This window comes from Rana temporaria, chromosome 4 (genome assembly GCF_905171775.1).
Source record: "Rana temporaria chromosome 4, aRanTem1.1, whole genome shotgun sequence".
Taxonomy (NCBI): Eukaryota; Metazoa; Chordata; class Amphibia; order Anura; family Ranidae; genus Rana; species Rana temporaria.
The window spans coordinates 365,650,986-365,676,774 of NC_053492.1; the positions used below are offsets into that span (position 1 = coordinate 365,650,986).

The window sequence follows — 25,789 nt, forward strand, 5'->3', positions numbered from 1 at the left end:
AAAATAATAAAGTCTGACCTAAGAGCCTCTATGAAAGAGGATCTGGCAGAGGCAATTCTCTTCCTTAGAACTCTACATTGAATTGATTTGCATTTGCTAAGCCTATAACTACATTTCAAGATTAATATAAACCATTTCTAGGTTTTATAGATTTTGTTTTTGGTTCATTATAGATAAGCTTTGTTTTTGTTCTAAAACAACCAAATAATGTGATTTGCATTTTTGAACTGGTAAAGATCCTGTTCCTGATGTTTATGCCTGCTGCTACTATCCAGCCACTTGATTGATTAATAAAAAAAAAATAATAAAACTTTGTTTTCATTGTGTTTGTCTTTTGCTTAAACTGTGCAATACAGTAGACTGTTGGCTTCCCAGCCAGTAGTCCTGTGGTAGGTTGCGTTTCTTTCCCTCAAGGAATGTATAAAATACATTTGCATATTAATACAGAGGAGTCGGAGTCGGGGAGTCGGAGTCGGAAGTACATAAAACTGAGGAGTCGGAACATTTATCTACCGACTCCACAGCCCTGCTACGCACATCTGTATACAGTTCCACCCATAATGCTTCAGCCTCATCACACTCTCCATCAACCAGGTCCTCTTTCACGCTTGCTTTGAGGTCACTTCTCACATAGAGACAGACCCCTCAACCTTTCCTTATTACCCTGTCTTTCCGAAAGAGAGCATAGCCAGGAATATTAATAGCCCAGTCATGTGAGGATTGAAGCCAAGTTTCAGCAATACTGATTACATCATAGCTCTCCTTATGCACCAGAGCGTCCAGTATCATTGAATATGGGGCCAATTGCCTCTGAAAAAGAATAAGCGAGGCTGAAAAGTGACCCCCGATGGTCCGACATTACTAGCCAGAGAAATAAATATCGCAAAAGGTGAAATTTTTCTCTAGTCTCACACCCACAAAAAAAAGTTTTCCAGGTTCAGCGGCAGACCTTTTTAGAAGATTTCTTTAGGTTTAGGACACTAAGCAACTAAGCATGCCTTTTTGTTATCGGCTAAAGTGTGAGTAGCCTGTGTATATGCTTTTACTCGTATTAAATAAGATGTACCCAGCGGAAGCTCTTAGATTGTGATTTTTTTTTCTCTGCATGCTCCGGTCCTTTGATCTCGGCTGTTACATGAGGAACTGGAATTACCATGCTTTACTTCCTGGGCTCCTGTGCTGATTACATTTTGCTTGTTTGACCATCTGGTGAAACAGTGGTCTTTTGCCGAGGTGAGAGTACCCATCTTTTATCGGTGGAGGGATCACATATTAAGTTCGGGTGTGCTCAATGTCACTTTGGTGAAGATTCCTAATAATTGGATCGTTGGATTTCAATTGTTTTTTGGACTTTACTGTTTTATTATTTCTCATAACATTATTGGTTTGCGCTGCACTGTTTTCTTTATACTATATTTCCCTTGGATTTTGTGAAAATCCGTTTAGTGTCCAGCTGGCATTCCGGTGAACTTTAACCAGGGGTTTCTTTCACTAATAACCACAATATAATATTTTTATTAGATATATTATTATTTTATATTTTTCACCCATATGAATTTATTCATTCTGAATTATTTATTTATTGATTATTAATTTCTGATCTAGAAATGTTTGCCTTGATTGCACCACCTTTTGTCTTTATAACTAAGCAGGATAGTTAAACATTTGGTTATAGCCCCTAAGGGCTTGCCTTCAATACTTCTGTGATAAGAAGTTCAATCCTCAGTAAGCAGCAGTAAAACCCATTGTGTATGAAACGTTATGAGAACTTAAAAGGTACTTAAGAAATGCAAAGACCCAGAAAATGTAAGATGCGCCACGTCCCACCTATGAGCAATATAAACATTAAACAAGATCCATGGACTTTATAGGCACAAAAATACACATATATAAAACTGAAATTCACCTTTATTGATACATATTTAAAAACATTGAAATCAGCGAACAATGACAAAGTATAAAAAAACACTCTTAGTAGGACACGGTATATACTGTGAAACATGTCACGCTATCTTTAGAAGGAAAAACGATATGCTGCCTTAAGCCAGTAGACATAAGAATATTTAACGGCATATACAATGTCCTACTACGGGTGCTTTTTAGGCATGGTCATTGTTTACGGATTTCAGATTTTTTGATTGTGTATCAATAAAGACAAAATGTAATATATATATATAGTTATTTAATTTTTAGATTGTAAGCTCTAATGAGCAGGGCCCTCCGATTCCTCTTGTACCAAATTGTAATGTAACTGTAAGGTCTTCATTTATTTTGTTAAGTGCTGCGCAAACTGTTGGCTCTAAATAAAACCTGTATAAATAATTTATATATATATATATATATATACACACATATATACACACACACACACATATACATATATACACACACACACACAATATATGTATTTTTGTGCCTATAAAGTTCATAGATCTTGGTAAATAATTGTATTGCCCATTGTGAATGAATATGAAGTGTCCTTCAATTTACTATAAAGAAAAAATTGAAATTACATTATTTGATAGGAAAACATACATACACATTGTAATTACGACTATTTGTTTATTGGTTTTATTTCTTAAATCAAGCATAAATAATTTATAATTCTTTAAAAACCATACCAACAATTCATAGTACAGGGAATTTAATTGTATTTCACCTTTACTTTTTGCAGTGAAAGCTCCACTTTCTAATAATTTGATAAAAACGTTAAAGTAATAACCTTTAATTTATTAATATATAATAAATGTGGCACTAACTCAAATAAAGTGCAATATTAAACAAATGACCCTTGACAAAGTCATGTGATCAGTGACGCAACGCGTCTGGAGAAGCCAGGTGGCGTTACTTCCAGTCGCGGAAGTCCCTGAATTTATCGATGCTGAATGTTTCCATCTTAAATCTAAATTGCTGCTTTGAATAAATTATCCGATATGGAATTCCTGCACTATGGAGATCTCCTTTATCTTGTATGACTCTTCAATGGAGGAGATGAAGAATGATGTAATTTGCACTGTGGAAGAACACTGTTATATTTTTTATCCGCAACCACTGCCTATACCTTTGCCTGATTTGGTGCTCAGGAGGAGAAGAGTGGAACAGAGATTGCCATTAAGGTTAAAATTTATCAGAAGCGCTACTAGACCCGGGGCCTTTATTTGAGGTGGATTGCGGATGGTGGAAGCATGTGTGACTACACGTTATAAGAATTGATGTATTTCCAGCACATCTACCATCATTTTTTTTTTAATTCTTTGATTGCACAAGCACTTTTTTGTTCAAGGAATTTAATTTGTCTTGCACATGCACTTCTTTGCACATATATGAATTTTGGACTGTTAATTCACCTGATCAAGTCCAATCAGTGAAATATCTATTTGTTTTCTATTGCACTTTATGAGTTAGCACCACATTTATTTATATATATTAATCATTACTCTGTTTTGTGGGGACACTCTTAATGTTGGCTTTCACTCCCTGAGGTTTGGTATTTACTTTGGTTTGCGAATTCGTTTTTTTCTACTTTTAGTATACATTCATTCTACTGCAGTTCACTTTCATGATACACTACACAGAGCTATCAAGATTGTCCTGCATATCATTAAGGAATTACTCCTCTTGCTCTGCCTTTGGGTGATCAATCAACGTGATACTTTATTTTTATTAATAGCATACCTCCTTATATTGCCTTAACCACTTAAGGACTTGAAGGATTTATCCCCTTATTGACCAGGCCTTCTTTTGCGATACGGCCCTGCGTCGCTTAAACTGACAATTGCGCGGTCGTACGACACTGTACAAGAACAAAATTGATGTCCTTTTTTTCCCCCCCAAAAAAAGAGCTTTCTTTTGGTGGCATTTGATCACCTCTGCAGTTTTTATTCTTTGCACTACAAACAAAGAGCGACAATTTTTTTTAGTTTTTGGCTAGAATACATATTCAAAAAAGTAAAAACATTTATTCATCAGTTTAGGCCGATAATACTGTATATACATTTACATATTTTTAGTAAAAAAGCAGGTATGGCGATTCACGCAGCGCTGCCAACCTGCCACAATATAAGTATGTGAGCTGGCTGGCAAGAGGTTAATATAAATTTGTGACATTTCCAGTAAATTAATGGTCATATTCAGTTGGATGGCAGATAGATGAAACAATTGGTTTCTCTGATAAGCGATGCACGAAACAGTCCCATCATCTTACCATGCAAAGATGGAGTTGTCAGTTCCTTTAACAAAAAAAAAAAACATGAAGCCACGTGCAATCCACAAAATCTGGTTGCCATTTTTTTTTTGGGTGGAGATGATATAAACTATCAACTATCATCAGCATGTGTGTAACTAGTATGTGCATAGATGTGAGGGTTTCCTGAAAACCTGAGCATTTGTCATAGTTAGTAAGGTTGAATAAATACACTAGACCATCCAGTCCAACCTGTGTGTGCAATTGGTGTATGCGTGTTCATGTCGATAATCATTTCTCATGTCCCTGTATATGGTGTGCACCAAGATGCATGTCCAGAAAACTTTAAAAACTATCAATACTTCCTGCAGACACCACTGATTGAGAAAGAGTTTTACATTCTTACAGCCCTGACAGTGAAAAAACCCCTGCGCAGCTTAACCGCTTGCCGACCAGTCGCCGCAGTTTTACGGCGGCAGGTCGGCTCCCCTGCGCGAGAGCACGCAATATAACTTCGGCTCTTACGCAGGCCACTAGGGGCTCGTGCGCGATCCCCGCCGGGCACACGCGATCCCTCGTTACAGAGCGAGGACCGGGAGCTGTGTGTGTAAACACACAGCTCCCGGTCCTGTCAGGGAGAGAAATGCTGATCTTCTGTTCAAACAATGTATGAACAGAAGATCAGTCATTTCCCCATGTCAGTCCACCCCCCCCCCCTACAGTTAGAACACACCCGCCCCCTAGTGTTAACCCCTTCATTGCCAGTGGCATTTTTATAGTAATCCAATGCATTTTTATAGCACTGATCGCTATAAAAATGCCAATGGTCCCAAAAATGTGTCAAAAGTGTCCGCCATAATTTCGCAGTACCGAAAAAAATAAATAAAGAAATAGCTGATCGCCGCCATTACTAGTAAAAAAAAAAAAAAAAAAAAAAAAAAAAAATATTAAAAAAAATGCCAAAAAGCTAGGCCCTATTTTGTAAACGCTATAACTTTTGCGCAAACCAATCAAATGCTTATTGCGATTTTTTTAACGAAAAATAATGTAGAAGAATATACGTATCGGCCTAAACTGAGGGAATTATATATATATATATATATATATATATATATTTTTTTTTTTTTTTGGGGGGGGGGGGTATTTATTATAGCAAAAAGTAAAAAATATTTTTTTTTCAAAATTGTCGCTCTATTTTTGTTTATAACGCAAAAACTAAAAACCGCAGAGGTGATCAAATACCACCAAAAGAAAGCTCTATGTGTGGGGAAAAAAGGACGCCAATTTTGTTTGGGAGCCACGTCGCACGACCGCGCAATTGTCAGTTAAAGCGACGCAGTGCCGAATCGCAAAAAGTGCTCTGGTCTTTGACCAGCAATATGGTCTGGGGGTTAAGTGGTTAAGGTTAAACCACTTATTTTCCAATCTCATTGCGTGACCCTGTGCCTTTCTACACTCCTCGAGATGGAACAGTTTTCTTCCTATGCTGGGATCACCATTGACATATCGTATCTCTTCTCAAATCGTGTTCTCCATAGAGAATGACTTTAGTGCTTGTAGTTGTTCCTTATAATTGAGGTCCTCCAGTCCTGTTATTTTGTTGCCCTTCTCTGGACTCTCTCCAGCACATCCTTCCTGAAGATTGGTGACCAGAACTCGACTGAATACTCCAGATGTGGCAGAAAAAGAGTTTTATACAGTGGCAGGATTAGCGTTTTATCTCTGCAATAAATTCCATTTTTAATGCATGCCAATAGTCTGCTAGCTTTGCTTGCCGCAGTTTGACATTGCATGCTATTGCTTAGTCTTCCTTCAACTAGGACCCCCAGATCTATCTCCATCCTCGATTCCCCCAGTGGTTCTCCCCCTAGTGAAAAGCTTGTGTTCATATTTTTAGCCCCAAAGCGCATTACTTTACACTTTTCAATATTTAACCTCATTCGCCATGTAGTTGCCCACCCCATTATTTTATCGAGGGCTTCTTGTAAAGTTTCTATATCCTGCTGTGAAGTTATTGCACTACTTATTTTTGTGAATTCAGCAAGATTAATCATATAGAGGTTGGTATAAATGGCTCAATGAATAAATTAAACAGAATTGGTCCCAGGACAGAGCCTTGGGGTACCACATTTATCACTCCAGACAAACCTGAGTAGATGTTATTTATTACCACCCTTAGGACATGCCCCTGTAACCAGTTTTCTATCCAAGAACAAACCCTGTGGTCCATGCCTACAGACCTCAGTTTGTAGATTAAGTATCTATTGGGAACTATATCAAATGCTTTTGCAAAATCCAGATATGCCACAAACACAGGCCTTGCCCCTGGTTTGGCAAGAACGTTCTTTCGTAAACCAATGTTGATTACTACCGATACTGTTTTCATCAGCAATTTTTATATCTTTTACTTCCATGAAAAAATGTAATCATACTAGGAGTTTGTGACAGTGCTTTAGGAAAATACTCACAAGTATATAATCAAACATAGATAATATAAATATGTATATGATTTTTTTTAAGGGAATCCGGGTAGTGCTGTGTATGGGTATACGTTGGTGAACGTGAAGTAAAAAAAACATTGTACGAATAAAAAAACATGGTGAAAGTTCAGTTTATTCTTGGTGGCAAGTATAATTCTTGCGCAACTTTACAAACTGCCAATATCTTAACACAGCTTTGAAAAATAAATGTATTAAATGTGAAGCTACAATAAAATAACAACTCTGATCAATTCTATTAGTAATTGTAGAAATTACAATAAGTTGTAAGTGCTTTTTAAAGGACGCAATAGGTAGCGAAAGGCACTAGCTTATTTTTTAGAAGCCTGATATCTTTCAGACACATTCTGCCAGTTGATAACATTCCAGATGGCTTTCAGGTAGTCTGGTCTAACATTTTTATACTGCAAGTAGTAAGCATGCTCCCATACATCAATGCCCAGAAGAGGAATAAGACCTAAGGAATAAAACAGAAAACAAAAAAAAAAAAACACTTAGCTTTACAAAAGACCATATGTTTCATGCAAGAATTGGATACGTTTGGGGAGTTATATATCTTAATACATTTAATAATTTATTATTATAATATATACATACATACATACATACAAAAAAAATGGAGGCATCACAGTGATCTATTATATAAAAAGTTGGCATATTGCAAATAAAAAGCTGACAAGTTAATGTTGGCAGTGAACGCTCCCCAACTAGGAAGGCAAGAAGGGATTTGTCTATCACTTAAGCCCCTTTCACATGGGTGGACCGTTCAAGTCCGCCTGTCAGTTTTTTTTAAGCAGACCTGAATGGACGCTCCATGCAGGTCTATGGAGCGACGGACGTCAGTGGCGACATGTCCGCTGACATCCGATCCGCTAAATTCAGACAAATGGAAACCCCATTTTCCATCCATCCGGTGGATCAGATCGGATGAAAATGGACAGGCAGGTTCGTTTTCATCCGATCACCATAGGGGAGAGCGGAGCTCTGACAGGTCCATCCCTGGACAGTGTGCAGAGATGGGGCTGTCATCTGCCTGCTCAGCGGGTATCAGAGCAATCCCTGCTGAGCAAAGCAGAGTCCGTACATGGACACGTCGGTGTGAAAGGGGCCTTAATGAATCCTTCAAACTTTAGGATATAGAAGGGAAGGGAAGGGAAGAACAGGCTGAAAATGTTGGTTAAGTCCAGCATAGTGCAACAAATCTAAATATCTAAAGAATCAGAAATGGTAGTAGATGTCAGTTAGAGTTCAGCGAACAACCATATTTGCAGGGCATTCGGCGGGTGTTCGCCCTGACGAACGCCCTGCAATGAACTGCGCACTGCAAAGTGCATTCTAAGCCCTGATTAGACAAAGCTTTGTCCAATCGGGGCACAGTGAATAGCTGGTTGTTAAGGAGTGGGTTGGGAAGCTTGCCACGGCATACTTAACATCTGATCAGTCAGTAGCTGTCAATGGGCTTCACCGCTGATAGCTGAATAAAAATATAAAAAAAAAAATATATAAAACACGCACACATGGCGTTGGGGTCCCCCCCAAATTTCATACCAAATCCTTATCTGAACATGCAGCCTGGCACACCCTTGATGAACCATAACAGGCCACATGCCCTCAAGATGAGGGGGGGGGGGGGGGGGGGACAAGGGCCTCATCTCCATAACCCTGGGCTGTGGGGGTCTACAGGCAGGGGGGCCATTGGATTTCACCAAAAAAAGTGTAAAAAAGTAATACATTTTTTTTGACAATTCCTTTATTCATTCAATGAGAGCCATCCAGTGATTTGCCTTAGTAGGCAACGTGGCATTTTTTTTCAGGTCGACAGGCGTGGTAATTGACAATGGATATACATCGGGGGACATTGTCCACCCACCCAGCCGCATCATTCATTCACCGAGTTCTGTCAATCTAAGAACTACAAGTATCAACAGCCTTTGAGGCTGTCAGCTTGTATTTCTCAATGTACTACCAGGGCACTGTTGAGCACTATAGGTAGTTCATTGAACCTTCCTGTCAGTGTGTAACTGCCTGCTCATACAGGGTACAAGCAGACAGCTTACACAGACAATCTGCAATTGCACCCACGATCTGCAAAAAGACATGCATTTGCTATTTTTTTTTTTTTTAATAAGTGAACTTATCCTTTAATAAATGTGCTAGACACAGGAGAAAATAGTCCTAATGAAAAAAAAGGGAAGGTTTTATGACTTGTAGGTCCTTACAGAGCTGACAATTAAACAGCTAAAATCAGAAGCAAAAAAAGTGTCCCCCACCTGTTGTTCCTTGCAGAGGATCTTGGTTAGCACAGGCGGCAACTTGTAAGCGCTTAGATTCTTTGTTATAACCAAGCCAGGCCCATCCGGATCCCTGAACTGCCACTGACATAGATGTAAGTTTATCTTTAAACTTCTCGAAAGAACCAAAGTCGCATTTTATTGCTTCCAAAAGTTCACCTAATAAAGAAAAACATATGACAAACATGTAAATGCAGCATCTAATACATATTGGTAGCATATGTAGGTTCTACCTAGAATTTAACACTGGGGTCCATTGCACTGAGGTTTATTTCCCAAATCCAGAGACTTGCGCATTTTGAGTTTACTAACCGGGCCTTTTATAAGACGCATAGTAGCCCATTATGCTTTACCTTTGCAGGGAAATAAAGAGGAAGAAAAACCCATCATAGTTTACTTCCTCTTTAAGAGTGCCTGTAATTTGAATTTAGGATATGTGCAGACTTATAGGAAAAATATTAAGCCAATCAGGTAAACAAAAGTTTATAAATTATATTGAATCCTTTACACCAGTGGTTTTTACTTTGCCACAATGGTCGGTTATTTTGAAGGCCCGGTTGCTCCAATGCAATTTACATTTCTTGTAGTGCCATTTATTCTGAATGCCATTCAAACTCACTGCAGCATACTGCATTAAAACATTTTGTGGCACATCCAATTTTTGGGACATTTTGGATTACTGACAGTCTATTGATTTCAATTGTCTGTCTCAGTACAATGTGTAATAATGCACTGTACTATACGATTTAAGAATTAATTGGGCAATTTAATGTATTTATGATGCTATTATGTTGAATTTGATACAGAGACTCTCAGTATTATATGTGATGCTTTCTAAAAGGTAAATTTTTAATTTTGGCCTCTTTAAAACCAATTCCATGTAAAGTGTTACTAAACCCAGAACCTGCATTCACTGTATCTGGTCTCCCACAGAACATGGAAATACAATGGTTTTAGTAAATATAAACTGCTAAATACCTTTTCTCATCAGCAGTATATAGCAATCTTGTGACTTCTATCAGTGTTTGGTTAAAGTTTGTAAGAGGAGTTTTCATACTGCATTGACTTGTCCTATCAGGATGCAGGACCCTCAACCCCGTGTCTCGACAGTGCTGATTGGCCCTGTGCTGATCACATGCACTCTCCCAAGAAAAACTCTATACACACACCAAAGTGAACATGTGCAGCCCGACTCCATTAACTGTCTTATCCGGACCTGTTTTGGAGTCAGTGGAAGAAGAGGGTGGACTGTGCATAGAGGATCAACAGCCTTTTTAAACAATGTGGAGGATTTACCCCTTAGGTTCCACAGCGAGTATAACAAACATACTTTACTGCATACAGACTGATTTTACTGTTGTGGTTTTGTAACCCTTTAGGCAAGAACCTGTACACTGTACACTTTTGGAAACAGCTTGTATTAACCTTTTACATTGGAAGAGGAGATACAGTAAAAACGAATTCAGTACTTTTATTAAAGTCTAAGTTTACAATAAATAAATATAAACTAGGAAAGACCGTTACTTACCTTCAGTGAGCGGTGTCCCTTGTGTCCTTTTTTTTTTTTTTTTTTTAACTAAACATCTTCCTTCTCCAATGACCCCCATTTCCATAAACTTCCAGTGCGGCAGAGGTTAATAAAACAAAGGGAGAAGTGATAGCCACTCTTTAAGAGTGTTAGACTATGCCCGTCATTTCTGCCATTCACAGAAGCCAGTACTACAGCTTCAATGAATGGAACATGAATGAATGAAGGGGGTGGCCCTTTCAATCATCTGCCTATCCTCCATTCTTAGGATTCTGTTTTCATAGCTAGAATACTACTGTTATTACCAGAGGAAGTGGGCAGAAAAAGCGGGCATAGCAGGGCATGCCTAATGAGTGCCCGTGACAGTTGCCTTAGTTCTTTTAACCCCCCGCTGCAGTGGAAGATTATAGTGGCAGGGGTGAGAGGCACCGAAAGAGGGAGATTTCTACTAAATCAGGGCACAGCAGCTAAAAGGAGACATTTCACCAAAAGAAAATTTTGGTACTTGTGCCAATTAGTTATTTTTATTTTTTGTAAATGTTCACTAGGGCTGCAACTAACGATTATTTTCATAATCGATTAGTTGGCCGATTGTTTCGATTAATCGACTAATCAGATAATCTTAAAAAAAAAAAAAAGTGGTGTACAATTTAGTTAATATGTGAATAAAAAAATAAAGGCAATTTATTCTTAAATATCCATACACAGTGGTAATACCTTCTATTACCTCCACTTTCCCTGGGTTCAGATGCTGATCTTTCCTGCACAGAGTCTTTAAAGCGGGAGTTCACCCAAAAATCAACTTTCTGCAGTTAGATCCAGCATACTGCTGACATCTGCAGTATGCTGGTCTTTTTTTTTTTGGTACTTATCGTTATAGCAGTATCTCTTCTATGGCTCCGAGCGGGGAATCCTTCGGGGAATGGGCGTTCCCAAAGGCAAGCAAGTTGATTGACGGCCTTCGATAGCGCGTCACGGCTAACGAAAAAAGCCGAGGTGACACTTGGCTGTTTACGGCGCCTGCGGTGTAGAGCTGACTGCACAGGCGCCGTAAATTGCCGAGCGTCAATCGTGTATCTTCGGAAGCCGTGACGCGCTATCGAAGGCTGTCAATCAACTTGCTTGTCTTGAAGGGAACGCCTATACCAGGAAGTAATCCCCGCTCGGAGGCATAGAAGAGATACTGCTATAACAATAAGTACCAAAAAAAAAAAAAAAAAGACCAGCATACTGCAGATGTCAGCAGTATGCTGGATCTAACTGCAGAAAGTTGATTTTTGGGTCAACTCCCGCTTTAAAGTGATTTTTTCTTTTTAACAAACTTGTTATACTTACCTGCTCTGTGTAATGGTTTTGCACAGAGCAGCCCAGATCCTCCACTTCTGGGGTCCCTCGCTGATGCTTCTGGCTCCTCCTGCCTTCAGAGTGCCTCAATAGCAAGCTGCAAAGTATAGTATAGAGCGCCCACTATAGCAAGGTAAAAAAAAAAAACTTCAGCCTTTAGAACCACTCACTTCTTGCCCAGGACTACATGTCCCATGAGGCATTGCTCCTCACACTTTCACATTCAAAAATTCTCAGGCACTTAGTGACATGTATGGATGGTGTACTGAGCTGTATGTGTGCTGCACTGTATTTCCTGATATGTAAACAAATAATGCATTCTATATGCAGGCCAACTAATCAACTGGCCGATTAATCGATTATGAACATAGTTGACAACTATTTTCATAATCGATTAATCGATTAGTTGTTTCGGCCCTAATGTTCACACAAACGGATATATGACAATTTTACTAGTATTAAAAATTTTCTGTATAATTTTGTCCACATTAATATGGATTATTTTAAGGAGAGGCACTACAAATCAGATGTCATAATTGACCGATATTGTAGCCTGGTGGAGCACCCCAACTATCATGTTTGGAGGCCGTGCCACATCAGAGTTGTAAAATATGAGGTACATGGTGGATAAAAGAGGACTATGAAAAATGGTGCCATCAGTAAACAGACCATCACTGTCAGCCAGTGGAAACGTGGAGGAGGAGGGAGGAGGGGGAAGCTGGTCAAAAAATTAAACTCTACATATGCCATCACCAGTTACAAGCAAACAAAAATGAAGAACATTTGTGTCCAACATACAATTGTTATAAAAACCCACACTGATGATAATACATATATCAGAATATCAAAGCATTATCATGGAGAGAAAGAGAAAAAGAGGAGAAAAACATTAAAATAAAACTAAAACACACACATCAATAAATACAGTACACAGTGAATGAAAAATGTGCTTGCACAATGGAACCACTGGGTGTCACTAGAGTACAGTTAAATCTCGTGATACTAATGGAACTTGGAAGGAAATCAAAGAGCAAAATACAAGGTAGCACAAATGGCTTATGATCCTCATCAAATGGCTACAAAAATACACTATAAAAACAGTTCTAAACACTAAAAGGGGTCGATTCACACCAGAGGCAATAGGACTGCCATTTGGCAGCTATTCCAATGCAATCCCACTGCATTGACAAGGCTAAATGCTTGGTCTTCTATGTGCCGGTTTCACACCACTATGATGCGGTGGTGTGCGGCCTCGGGGTGAAAAAAAAATGTTTTTTCAGCGCAAGGCAATCCACTTTTCGCAGCATCTGGTGTGAACCAACTCTAAATGGTTTATTAACTAATGCATTCTCTGCATTAAGGCAAAAAATATAAATAAAAAAAACTTCCAATGCCTGGTTCCCCCCCCCCCCCCCAACACTTACCCATGTCCTCTATCAATCCATAACTATGCCCTACTCCCCCCCACTCTTACTGGATCTTCTGAGAGCTGGAGCCATTGGCTGCTGTCAATTAAATCCTGTGAGGAGGGGTTAGCCATGCTGCGAGTATGTCTATGGATGCACACAGCCCAGCTTGGGAGCTTACCTGCATGTGTGCCCCCTTGGCAAGCGGCTTGCTATGGTGGCACGTGCAGAGGACGAGTGAAGAGTGTTGGCAGGGGACCCCTAAAATGGGTCCACTCTGTACAATAACAGAACAGGTACGCATAACTCGCTTTTTTTTTTTTTAAGAACAGTAGGAGAGGGTATATATGCAATTTTTATTATTTACGACAGACTATGTAATGTGAAATCACACGTTTCACAATTAAATTTCTCATATTTAAAAGATCCACATATTCCAGAAAGTCCAAGAGGATGCTGTGGTAGAGGTGATGCGTTTGGCTTGTTAGAGGTTATAATACCGAGATAAACTCATGGAAAAAATGTCCAATGCAGGCAATTTGCTCCTACTTCTGGCGATAGATCGCCGCAGATTCAGTAGCAACCTACGCCATGTCTGGCCCTCCCCCCCCTGTCTTCTGAGAGACACACAGGTCACAGAAAACAGCAGGGACCAGTGAGAACACACATCGCGTGCATGCACAGTAGGGAACCAGGCTGTGAAGCCGCAACACTTCACTTCCCGATTCCCATACTAAAGATGCCGGTGCCTGCTCCCTGGAGCCGAGGACATCGCAGGCGCCCTGGACAGGTAAGTGTCTGAATATTGAAAGTCATCAGCTACAGTATTTGTAGCTGCTGACTTTTAAATTATTTTTTTTTTCAGCGGAACTCCGCTTTATCCTCCTGAAGCAGTCCTATGATCGCGACTGTATAAATCTGTGAATATACTCTTTGACCAGTTATCAGCCTGGAAGTCTACAAGTATTGTATTGATCTACCTATTGCTTTCATAACCAGTGTTATGGTTAATATTTTATGATAATCAAACTTTGTGGTTGGCGCCATTTTTTTTTTTCTGGCATGGGGTTCCCTGTAAAAAAAAAAAAAAAAAAAAAAAATCACATTGTTTTCTGAGGACGTCAGAACCACAACCCTCTGTTATGAAAAACTGCAGCGGGACGGAGTTCCCTAGTTCTATATGATTTCTGCTGTCCTGATACAGAAAGGGGGGGGGGGTGTTGCCATCCTAGGATTGAAACTGTGTTACTGGTAGACAAGTCAGACGAGAAAAGAAAAAAAAAAAACTACTGCAGCCACCACATCTAAGGACTGGTAAACTGTAATATATTGTGTAGATTTTTTTTTTGGTGTAGTTATGCACTGACCTTGGGGTTCTCCTCCACCGCTGGGAGAAAGGTTTGTCCAGAATATTGAGTGATTTACATGGCCTCCGCCATTAAATTTAAGAGCAGGCTGTAGTGAAATCTGAGCAGTAACATCTCCTACAAAAGTAATGTTTACTTGTTAGAATACACATAAAAAATGTCTAAACACACACACACACACACACACACAAAAGCTGTACATTGTGTCCTTAGCCACTTTTCTACCAGCGTCAGTCCTAAATGGTGGCTCGTAGAACCAAATTTTAAATTAACAAAATCTTATTGGTGAAGGAAACTTTCTGAAGAGCCGTGCATCACATTCACAGAACAGATAGGACTGTTTCAGGTCTACGAGTGGCAGGTTCTTTTTCAGAATGGAACAGAAATTAGCACAGATCTGCACCGGATTACCAAAGGGGAATACAGAAGCTTCCATATTGAAAACTGATGTAGATTCCAACCAGGTGTGACAGTCATATGTGAGCTGTCAGCTGATAATTGTGAGCTGTCAGCTGATAATTCCCTTAATAAAATACGAAAAAATTCTCCATAGGCGACACTTTAAAATTCTTTACAGGTTAGCAGTTTAGAGTTACAGAAGAGGTTCAAGAGCTAGAATTATTGCTCTCATTGGAACGTTTGCGTCGATGCCTCAAATGTGAGGTACGGACACCGGTTACATATGCGTGTGTGACCTAGGTATGCATTCACCTCTGTGCACAAGGACGGGGGGGGATAGGGGTGCTTTAAAAAAAATGTTATTATTATTATTATTATTATTATTATTATTATTATACACTGTCCCTGTGAAAAAATAATTGATCCCTTTTATTGCTATCACGAGAAATGTAAAACATCTCTTGTGATAACAAAGCCTGACAGGTCCTCTTTATGGAGACATCTGGAGGTCTAAAAGGCCCCAGTCTGCATGCATACTAGCTATGCATACTAGCTCATTATGCCGTTGTCTTGTAGGGTTTTTTTTTTACAAGGGTTTACTTCCTCTTTAACTGGCGTTTAAAGAGCTTTAACAAAGCGTTTCCGAAGCCTTGTTGTGAAGCAAGCGTTACTAGCCCTAATAGTTATTCTAACAAACAGTGTGTGCTCCATCAAACAGTGTATTGCCTCCATCATTGCTGCCGTTTCTTTTTCCTGTAGGCTGACATTTTGTTGAATCCCGGAGCCCTTGAACAGCAGAACATCATAAAGTGGAACTAAACCCATCAATTTAAAAGAAAACTGTTACATTCCTGGAATTGCCAACTGTCACATTTGCTTGTGTCCTCATTGAAACTGTAAATTCATTAAATGGCTGGTGTCATAACTGATCATATGTACAGCATCATGGGAGTTGCAGATCAAACAGAAGCAGCTTCCTTGGCTGTAAAGGATAGCTAGGTGTAATTCCACTTTAAGGCTGCCAACAGATCGACCTCTACAAATTCGGCAGTTCTTAAAAATAGAGAGAAACTGGGCATGTGCAGAGCAGGGTGAGACATTGGGGGTTATTTACGAAAGGCAAATCCTCTTTGCACTACAAGTGCAAAGTGTACTTGAAATTGCACTGGAAGTACACTTGGAAGCACAGTCGCTATAGATCCGAGGGGGACATGCAAGGAAAATAAAACACAGCATTTTAGCTTGAACATGATTGGATAATAAAATCAGCAGAGCCTCCCCTCACTTCAGATCTACCCCTCAGATTTACAGCGACTGCACTTCCAAGTGCACTTGCCGTTCGTAAATAACCCCCAGTGTGTTACTGGATTATAAACAGTATATGCACTTATTTTTAAATGTATTACATAGCTATACCTGCAAAAGGGGCCAGCCTGAAGTGCCACTTTAAGACCCCCTTCACACTGAGGCGCTATATCGCTAAAAATAGTACCTGCAAAGCGCCTCTCCTTTCACACTGGATCGGTGTGCTGGCAGGACGCTCAAAAAAGTCCTGCAAGCAGCATCTTTGAGGTGCTGTAGGGAGCAGTGTATACACCACTCCTACAACGCCCCTGCCCATTGAAATCAATGGGTAGCACCGCTGAAGCGCCACTTTGCGGGCGCTTTTAACCCCGAAAAGCGCAGCAAAAAATGGCTTTACTGCCAACACCCGGGCGCTGCCAGTGTGAAAGTGCCCTAAGAAAACTGTAAAAAATTATCTAGGTGAGCAAACCAATTAGAGTTATTGTCAAATTAACAAATCCACAATAATGCTGCCAAATTTAGTCTGGGCATCTACCATTTAACCCTTTTCATTGGTAATGATTAGATCACACATCAAGGCTATGAAATGGCTAAAACAACTATTGAACATGGCCTCTGCTTTCAGAAAATATATGGTTATGTTTTACTCTAGCCAAAAAAAAAAATTGATTTTAACGGGAGTGCGAAAATGTAAAATAAATGGCTCCGTCACTGAAAGGGGTAATGACTAGAGGTCACGAAAAGGTTAAAAATATTTTCCTATATTAGCTAATAGGACAGAAGATGTTTAAAACAATTCTTTCATGGCTATTGAATATATTCTACTACTTTCTCTAAGTATTTTATTTTTAATTACTGTGTGCAGCCATTTTCATACCTTTGGCCAAAGCCTCTGCATATTTCTCCTCTGCAATATTTAGGTTGTTGACATAGGCAGCGTGATGTTTATTGTGATGGAGCTGCATAATCTCAGCACTGATGTGAGGCTGCAGTGCACCGAAATCATAAGGCAAGTCAGGCAATGTGTGTTTCTGTCTGGAGGAAGGGCATCCCAATGCAGGAACAAGTTTAAGGCTTGTTCTGTAAAAAAAAAAAAAAATATAACACAGCTATGTATTTATAGTCTTCATAAAGAGAACAAAATAACAGTCTAATATCAAAAGTTATAAACAAACAAACTGCGCTGATAGATAAAAAAAGCTTACCTGTAAAATTCTTTTCTTTATCGTACATCACAGGACACAGAGCCTAGTAATTACTAAGTGGGTTATATTCCACCACTTAGCAATTATCGTATTTTTCGCCTTATAAGACGCACCTTTTCTTCCCCAAAACTGGGGGGGGAAAGTTGGTGCGTCTTATACGACGAATATACCTTTTTTTGACTCACCGATCCGACCCGCGGAGCGCACCGCCGCCGCGGTCTTAGGAAAGGCCGCGGCTTTGGCCTAGCTCCGGAGTGGTCGGCCACCTTGGTACACCCGGCGGCAGTGCGCGCAGAGCAGAGTGCTCGCGTGCTATCTTCTATTCCTACCAGAGCGATCTGCAACAGTGAGTTGGGGGCAATGTTGCTGGCTACTATGTGGGGGCAATGTTACTGGCTACTATGTGGGGGCAATGTTACTGGCTATTATTGTGTGGGGGCAATGTTACTGGCTATTATTATGTGGGGGCAATGTTACTGGCTATTACTAATGTGGGGGTGGTGTGATGGTGATGACGAGTGGGGGGCAAATATTTTACTACAGTATTGGTTCAGAATCAGTTTTTTCTAGATTTTCCTCCTTTAAAATTGGGTGCGTCTTATATTCCGGTGCGTCTTATACGGCGAAAAATACGGTACTAGGCTCTGTGTCCCGTGATGTACGATAAAGAAAACACAGCTGGCAAACTCAACTAAGCATGCGTGTGTGGTGACATCACGAGCGTAAGCTCCACCCAACCCGTTTCGTCCCATTTGATGTCACTGGGGGAACATGGAGCTTACGCTCCATGCACGTTGTAACCAGGAAGCTATCGGATCCCGGGGCTCGTATTTTACTGCCAAGTGCTTGATGGTTTTTACCATTGTGAGTGGCTAGTTATTTATTTTAATAATAAACTGCATATACAGTTTTAGATTATGTTGGCTTTCTCAGTTCTTTTTTTTCCCCCATATTCTAGTTGAACATCTCATGTTACTGGATGGCCGATCCTGGTGACCACAGGTGGAGATGTGCGATACAATTTCCCCTACAGGTGGAAGATTAAAGGAGTTGTAAAGGAAAAAAAAATGTTTTGCTGAAATGACTGTTTACAGGGTATAGAGACATAATAGTTAACTGATTCCTTTTAAAAATTATTATAAATAGATAAAAATCAATCATATAATGTACCTGCAGTTTCTAGTTTCGTTTTTGCATGCCGTTTCCTGCTTCTGTGATGTACAGAGCCAATACAGGGCAGTGATGGTTTGGAAAATGAAACCGATTGGTGCTGAGGGGTTTTAGACACACAGTAATCACACCTCCTTAATTAGTGACCACAGAGAGAAAGCTCCCAGTACTGTGGTTATCAGGAAACAGACAACCAGGAAGTGTGGAGATCAGAGAAGAATTACAGCAACTTGAGAGCAAAAATGAACAATGAGGACATGAAAACAGCACTGCATTAGGGTAAAGGAAGCTATTAAGATATAAAAAAAAAAATCCTTTACAAACCCTTTAATTCACAAACTTCCATAACTGGTTTTTGCACAAAGGGTCCATATGTTCTGGTAAGAGTCTTCTTTATTCAAGGTGGACGCACACTTGGGTGCTGAGAACATTGGAATAGAAAGATCCCTTCACATCACATCTCATTGGTTTGGACTTATTTGGGACTATTACTGTTTTCATTTTTTTTTTTTTTTTTTAGATCTATCATAGCACACTGGCCACTTTTAGCACAGCATTGTAGATTTATATGTTTTTTTTTTTAAATATCAGAGCATTGCCAAGTTAGCTGGACTGATGCGCAAGGACTTTCATGGATTACATTACCAGAAGTCATTTTAAAGTGTTAGGGCCCTTTCACACGGGCGGATCAGTAATGATCCGCTCCGTGTGTCCGCTTTTGCTCAGCGGGGATCCTCTGTAAAACCCAGCTGAGCTGGCAGGGCGGTCCCCGCACACTGTGCAGGGACCGCCCTGTCTTTCCTCCGCTCTCCCCTATGGGGGATCGGATGAACAAGGACCGTATGTCCGTGTTCATCCGATCCGGCAGACGAAAGAAAAATAGGATTTCTTCCGTCCGAAAAATCGGATCTTTGCGGAGGCGGACGATTACGGGTGTCAGCGGATGGTCACCCGCAATCACATAAGGACCAATGTATGTCCCGTTTTCATCCGCAACTGATGGATGAAAATGCGGACATACGGTCCGCACGTCTGAAAGGGCCCGTACTACAAGCATATACTGTATGCCCCCACCATGTCAAAGAACATCTACTACTAGATGACAACGTTACCTCCAGGAAAAAAATATTAATAAACGCTGAACTCCAGGAACTATTGCAATTGAATATTTACTTTGGTCCAGCTTGGCACAATATGCCTAGTTCATACATGATGGGCCTCTAGGAAAGCTGGAAATCTCTGTAGTAGTCTGCACTACTACAATGATAATTATGATCTTCCAGGTTTTCTGCATATGGCTTCCCTTCTGCACACTGACCACAGGGGTCGCTCTCTTAGCTCTGCAGCCACTAACAGAACGTCTTGTAGTTTTTTCAATGAATACAAGGCGTTTTCCCCCAATTAGACGAGGTGGGGAGGAGCGATGTAGTCATCATGATGATCGGTCACGGGTCACTTACCTTTTCCACTACTGACCTTTGCCATCTTAAAGAGCACCGATGCCTGAAAATTAATCTAGCCAAAAGGGCTCCATGGTGAGGACCAGGCATCAGCTCCATAGCTAAACCACAGAACGAAGATTGGCAACATGACAGGTAAGCAATCATTCTTTTCTTTAAAAGCAGCCTTTTGTTTTTTTACTTTTCTACCAACCTTTAATAATAAGTATTGTAGTGTTTGGTTATTTGATAGGTGTGGAGTCCCAAAATATTGTGTTATTTTGACTCACACCAAAAAAACACCACATTACAACAAGTTTTCTAAAACAGCATCCTTTACTTTCATTCATCTCAATGACACCAATGCCAGGAGGGGTGGTTGTTTGTTACTCCCACTGACACCAGTGCTTATGGGGTATTTTATTACTCCCACCAGTGCTGGGGCAGGGGTCATCTTTTATTACACCCACTAACCACAGTGCTGGGAGGTCTTTAATTACTCTCACTGACCACAGTGCTGGGCAGGATCTTTTATTACTCCAATTGACCCCAGTACTAGGGGGGGGGTCTTTTATTACTCCCACTGACCCAAGTGCTGGAAGGGCCTTTTATTTCTAACAATCACACCAGTGCTATTGGGGGGGGGGGGGGTCTTTTATTACTCTCAATGGTCACAGTCTAAGCAGTGATCTGGAAGAAAAGAGAGGATATGTGGCGCATGATCCAATAGAGCAAACACAATGGGCTGAGGTATATAAAAGTCTAATAAGAGTCCAAAAATAATGTCCATGAAAGTCCTGGATTAAAATAATATGACTGACTGTAAGGGACACTTGGCGGCAGTGATCTGGTCCTTTGCTTAAAAAGTTTTAGGACCCACGAATAAATAAGCCTTTATGTAACACGAGGAGATTTGCAGTATTCCCGCACTATCTGTTTACAATCTAGGGTACGGCTCGTACCCTGCCCCCTTGTGTCCAACTCGCACCACGCACCCTGCCCCCTTGTGTCCGGTTCACACCCTGCCCCCTTGTGTCCAGATCGCACCCTGCCCCCTTGTGTCCAGATCGCCCCCTTGTGTCCGGGCTACAGCTGGCACCCTGCCCCCTGTGTCCGGGCTACAGCTGGCACCCTGCCCCCTGTGTCCGGGCTACCCTGCCCCCTGTGTCCGGGCTACCCTGCCCCCTGTGTCCAGGCTACCCTGTGTCCAGGCTACCCTGCCCCCTGTGTCCAGGCTACCCTGTGTCCAGGCTACCCTGCCCCCTGTGTCCAGGCTACCCTGTGTCCAGGCTACCCTGCCCCCTGTGTCCAGGCTACCCTGTGTCCAGGCTACCCTGCCCCCTGTGTCCAGGCTACCCTGCCCCCTGTGTCCAGGCTACCCTGCCCCCTGTGTCCAGGCTACCCTGCCCCCTGTGTCCAGGCTACCCTGTGTCCAGGCTACCCTGTGTCCAGGCTACCCTGTGTCCAGGCTACCCTGTGTCCAGGCTACCCTGTGTCCAGGCTACCCTGCCCCCTGTGTCCAGGCTACCCTGCCCCCTGTGTCCAGGCTACCCTGTGTCCAGGCTACCCTGCCCCCTGTGTCCAGGCTACCCTGCCCCCTGTGTCCAGGCTACCCTGTGTCCAGGCTACCCTGCCCCCTGTGTCCAGGCTACCCTGTGTCCAGGCTACCCTGCCCCCTGTGTCCAGGCTACCCTGCCCCCTGTGTCCAGGCTACCCTGCCCCCTGTGTCCAGGCTACCCTGCCCCCTGTGTCCAGGCTACCCTGCCCCCTGTGTCCAGGCTACCCTGCCCCCTGTGTCCAGGCTACCCTGCCCCTTGTATAAAGTGCACATTTGTTATCAGACATTTCTATGGCATCGGATAGCACAATACTGCAGGCTCAGATAAAGCAGGCGGAGGGCTCTCTGTCACTAGATAGTAGACTTGGTATTAGTGCACAGCCCAATGACGGGAATAAACTCCAACCCTCTACAGGCCACAACGTGCAGCCAGCATGTACAAAACCCGCACACATTTCACACCCCACCACTTCACCGGACTGCCAGCACTCACCTGCCGAACAGGCTCAGTCTGCAGAGCATCATCTACTAATGTAACACCACGGCTGGAGAGCTAAAGATTACAACTAAGTATGACAGCCTGACCTTGGTCTAACTCCTCCCACCGCCTCCACCAACTACTTCCCGTGTTAGAGCGGCAACTGCTGTCATCGCATTCCTGCACCTGCTGCTTACTGCCGCTACGGGACGCTGTGCACCTGTAACCGAGAGGCAGCAAGTTCTGGCTGCAGAGTGGAGCTTTACTGATGACAGGAAGCATGTGGCCTCCACTCCACTTCTTTTTTTTCTTTTTTTTTTTACTGAACTTTATTGTGAATGTTTTGCCTGTCGTAGAGGTCTATAGGTCATGGATAGAACATCACCAAGTGATAGAGGACTTCATCTGTGTTTTTGTTTCATTTAACATTTGCATCACATTACTTCATGAAAAATGACCGACTCCATTTGTGTTAAAGGGTTAGTTATCATTATAATAACATTTCCAGTGCATTCTAGGGGCCAAAAAAGTTTTCAAATCGTCTGTTGTAAATAACTTAATGTGGAACTTTACCCAAAAGATGAATTTCCACTTTTCCTCCACCAAACCCCCCTCCTCTCTCATAATTGGAATGTATTTTTGGGGGGAAACAGGTACCTGATTTTGACAGGTACCCGCTCTCACTTCTGGTCAGATCTCTGCAGTGATCTGAGCGGAAGTTTCCCCTCCTTCCCCCACACATCGCAGGTCCCAGAAGACTACTGGACTATTCACGAGGCACAGCGCGGCTCGCACATATGCAGTGGGCAGCCAGGTGTAATGCGGCAAGGAGTCACAGTCGGCTTCCCTCAGTTAAGATGCTGGTGCCTGGACCTAAAAAGAGCCATGCCGGGTGAGGACATCGCTGGATCCTGGGACAGGATTTATAGATGCTGACTTTAAATTTTTTGTTTACAGGGTGAAGCTCCTCTTTAAAGCGGAGCCCCCCCAGCAAAAAAATAAAAGTCAGCAGCTACACATACTGTAGCTGCTGTCTTTTGATATTAGGATACTTACCTGTCCTGGAATCCAACTATGTCGGCTCCCCAGCCGATGTTTCCATCAGCTCGCGGGTGCGGTCACCCCCGTTCGTGGTAAGGGAAACCGGTAGTAAAGCCTTTTGGCTTCACAGCCGGCTCGCTACTGCATGTGCCCAAAGCACGCTGCACTTTCTGAATGGCCCAGTGGCAGGGGAAGAAGGAGAGGGGCCGAACTTCTCAGTGATCTCACCGTGGCGAGATCTCTTGGAAGTGGGGACAGGTACCTGTCAAAAACAGGTACCCCCTCCCCCCGAAAGGTACAGAATGTGGCACCGGAGGGGGGGGGCAGAAAAGCGGAGCTTCCACTTTTGGGTGGAACTTCGCTTTAAGTATTTAAAGCTGAGCTGAATTCCCACAGAAGGCTCTCCAAAACCTGGACACAAACTGGCTACCCCTGTCCGAGATGATAAGCTTGGGTAGCCTATGTAACTGAAAGATCTCCTGAACAAAAATGAATGCCAGTTCTTTGGATGTGGAATATAAGTGGAATAAAATGTGACATCTTCAAGAACATGTCAACAACCATAAGAATAACTGTGTTGCCCTGGGAGTTGGGTAACTCCCCAAAAAAATCAATAGACAAGTGGGTCCAAGGCCTCTCTCCATTGGGTATGGGTTGTAGGAGGCCCACTGGAAGGTGTTGTGGTGTTTTACTCTGAGCACACACGGAACAATCGGCTACAAAGGCGGTTATATCAGCACAGAGACTAGCCACCAGAATTGCTGAAAAAATAGACCAAATGAGTTGATTCTTCTCTGGGTGACCAGCTGCCTTGGGAGAATGGTAAATCTGGAGCAAAGCAGTGCAGAGATTCTCAAGGACAAAGCAGTGGTCACGAGGTTTATCGGAAGGAGAACAGATCTGAGCAGCAAGAATTCTGTCACCCAAAGGTGAAGTGAGTCTAGTGCGAATAGTGGCTAGAATGTGATCGGGAGGTATCACAGGAGTAGGAGTCAACTACATCTTGAAGGAAGAGGAAAACTGTTGTGACAATGCATCAGCCCTTACATTCTTAGTACCAGGTAAGAATAAGACTACGTATTTGTAAGCAACGTTTGTCGCTTTTCACCGTTTGCGTTCCACAGAGAAATTTACCACTTCCACTAATGTAAGCCATTTCTCTGCAGTTGTGGTTCACTTTCATTCACCATAGTACGTGACAGTATTTGAAGCTTCACAGAAAAAGAGCCCATCGCAGCCTTCTGGGAGATAATCGTTTTGCCTCATATAAGAATGTGAGATTCTTACAGGCAGTCAAAATGAGGACCAGCACAGTGGTACCCTCGAGAAGATGCCTCCATTCCTTAAAAGCTAAAATGATAGCTAACAATTCTCTGTCCCTAATCTCGTAATTTCATTCTGCAGGAGGCAATTTCTTAGAAAAGTAGCCACAAGGATGCATAGCACTCTCAGAGGTAGGACGTTGAGACAGAAGGGATTGTTGCCCTACGTTTCCCTATGCTGCCCTTCAAGAATGAAGGACGTAGGATCAGGATGTACCAGCCCAGGAGTTGAAACTAAAGCAGCTTTGAGAAAGTCAAAGGCTTTAATGGATAATGTATTTCAGAGAACAATTCTGTGGGTTGCTGTCCTTCCTGGTCATATCAGTCAGAAGTTTGATCAAAGAAGAGAAATTACGAATACATTTCCGATAATAATTGGCAAAGTCAAAAAACTTTGTATCAGACGTAGACCTACGGGTCAAAGCCACTGTAGAACTGCAGATAGTTTCTCTGGGTCCATCGAAAAACCCGGCAGTATAAATGACATAACCCAGAAATGTAACCTGTTCACAATGGAACTTGCACTTTTTCAATGTACAATACAGGTTATTATCTTTCAAACTCTGTAGTTCATGGAATAAATCTGTGTGGTGGCTTTCTAGGGATTTTGAATATATGAGAATATCGTCAAGATAAACCACCACGCATTGCTGCAACATTGTCACTGATCATTTCTTTGTCAGTGGACAAACGTACAAAATCAAATACTTTTTTCCCCTCACTATATACTGTGCTTTTGCAATGGGCATATTAGCACCTATAAAAGGGTTAACAATTATTAGGCTGCTTTCATACTGATCTGTGGGGGCAGCAAAGTGCTCCTGCGACTGGACTGTCCTGCAGGTTAACTGCACTGAGCCATAGACTTATATTCCGGGATGCACTGATACGGATGCCAAGCATTTGAGCGGGTATCGGTACTTGTCCAAATGCTCTCAATACAATACATTACGGTGCGATTTGCGTCAATATAAAATGTATGGGTGCAAATCGCACTGTAAAGAATTGCATGCGATTTGAACAGGACTGTGGCGTGATTCCTGTCCGAAACTTATGGGCTTCCCCACCACTCCAGCGTGTGTGTGTATAGAAAGGGATTAAAGCACCATCTAGTGGGCAGTTTAAATATTTTTTTAGAACTTCCAGTGCATGCAAACTAATCTACATAGGTGTCCCAGTCCACCGATGGTAGCAAATCAGGGCGGCTGGAGTTGCTCACAGGGCTGGAGGAGATGTAGAGGCAGTCCACCTCCAA

The 25,789-nt window shown here is 41.9% G+C and overlaps 1 protein-coding gene across 1 annotated transcript; it reads right to left on the reverse strand.

The window, feature by feature from the left end:
- Window positions 1-6,776: 6,776 nt before the first annotated feature.
- Window positions 6,777-22,317, reverse strand: SOD2 (superoxide dismutase 2). The gene is made up of 5 exons (XM_040350911.1): window positions 22,187-22,317; window positions 17,199-17,401; window positions 14,618-14,734; window positions 8,952-9,131; window positions 6,777-7,138 (listed from the first exon to the last, which is right to left on the reverse strand). The coding sequence occupies exons 1-5, from the start codon at window positions 22,216-22,218 to the stop codon at window positions 6,993-6,995; spliced, it is 678 nt and encodes a 225-aa protein (XP_040206845.1). The 5' UTR covers window positions 22,219-22,317; the 3' UTR covers window positions 6,777-6,992.
- Window positions 22,318-25,789: the final 3,472 nt, after the last annotated feature.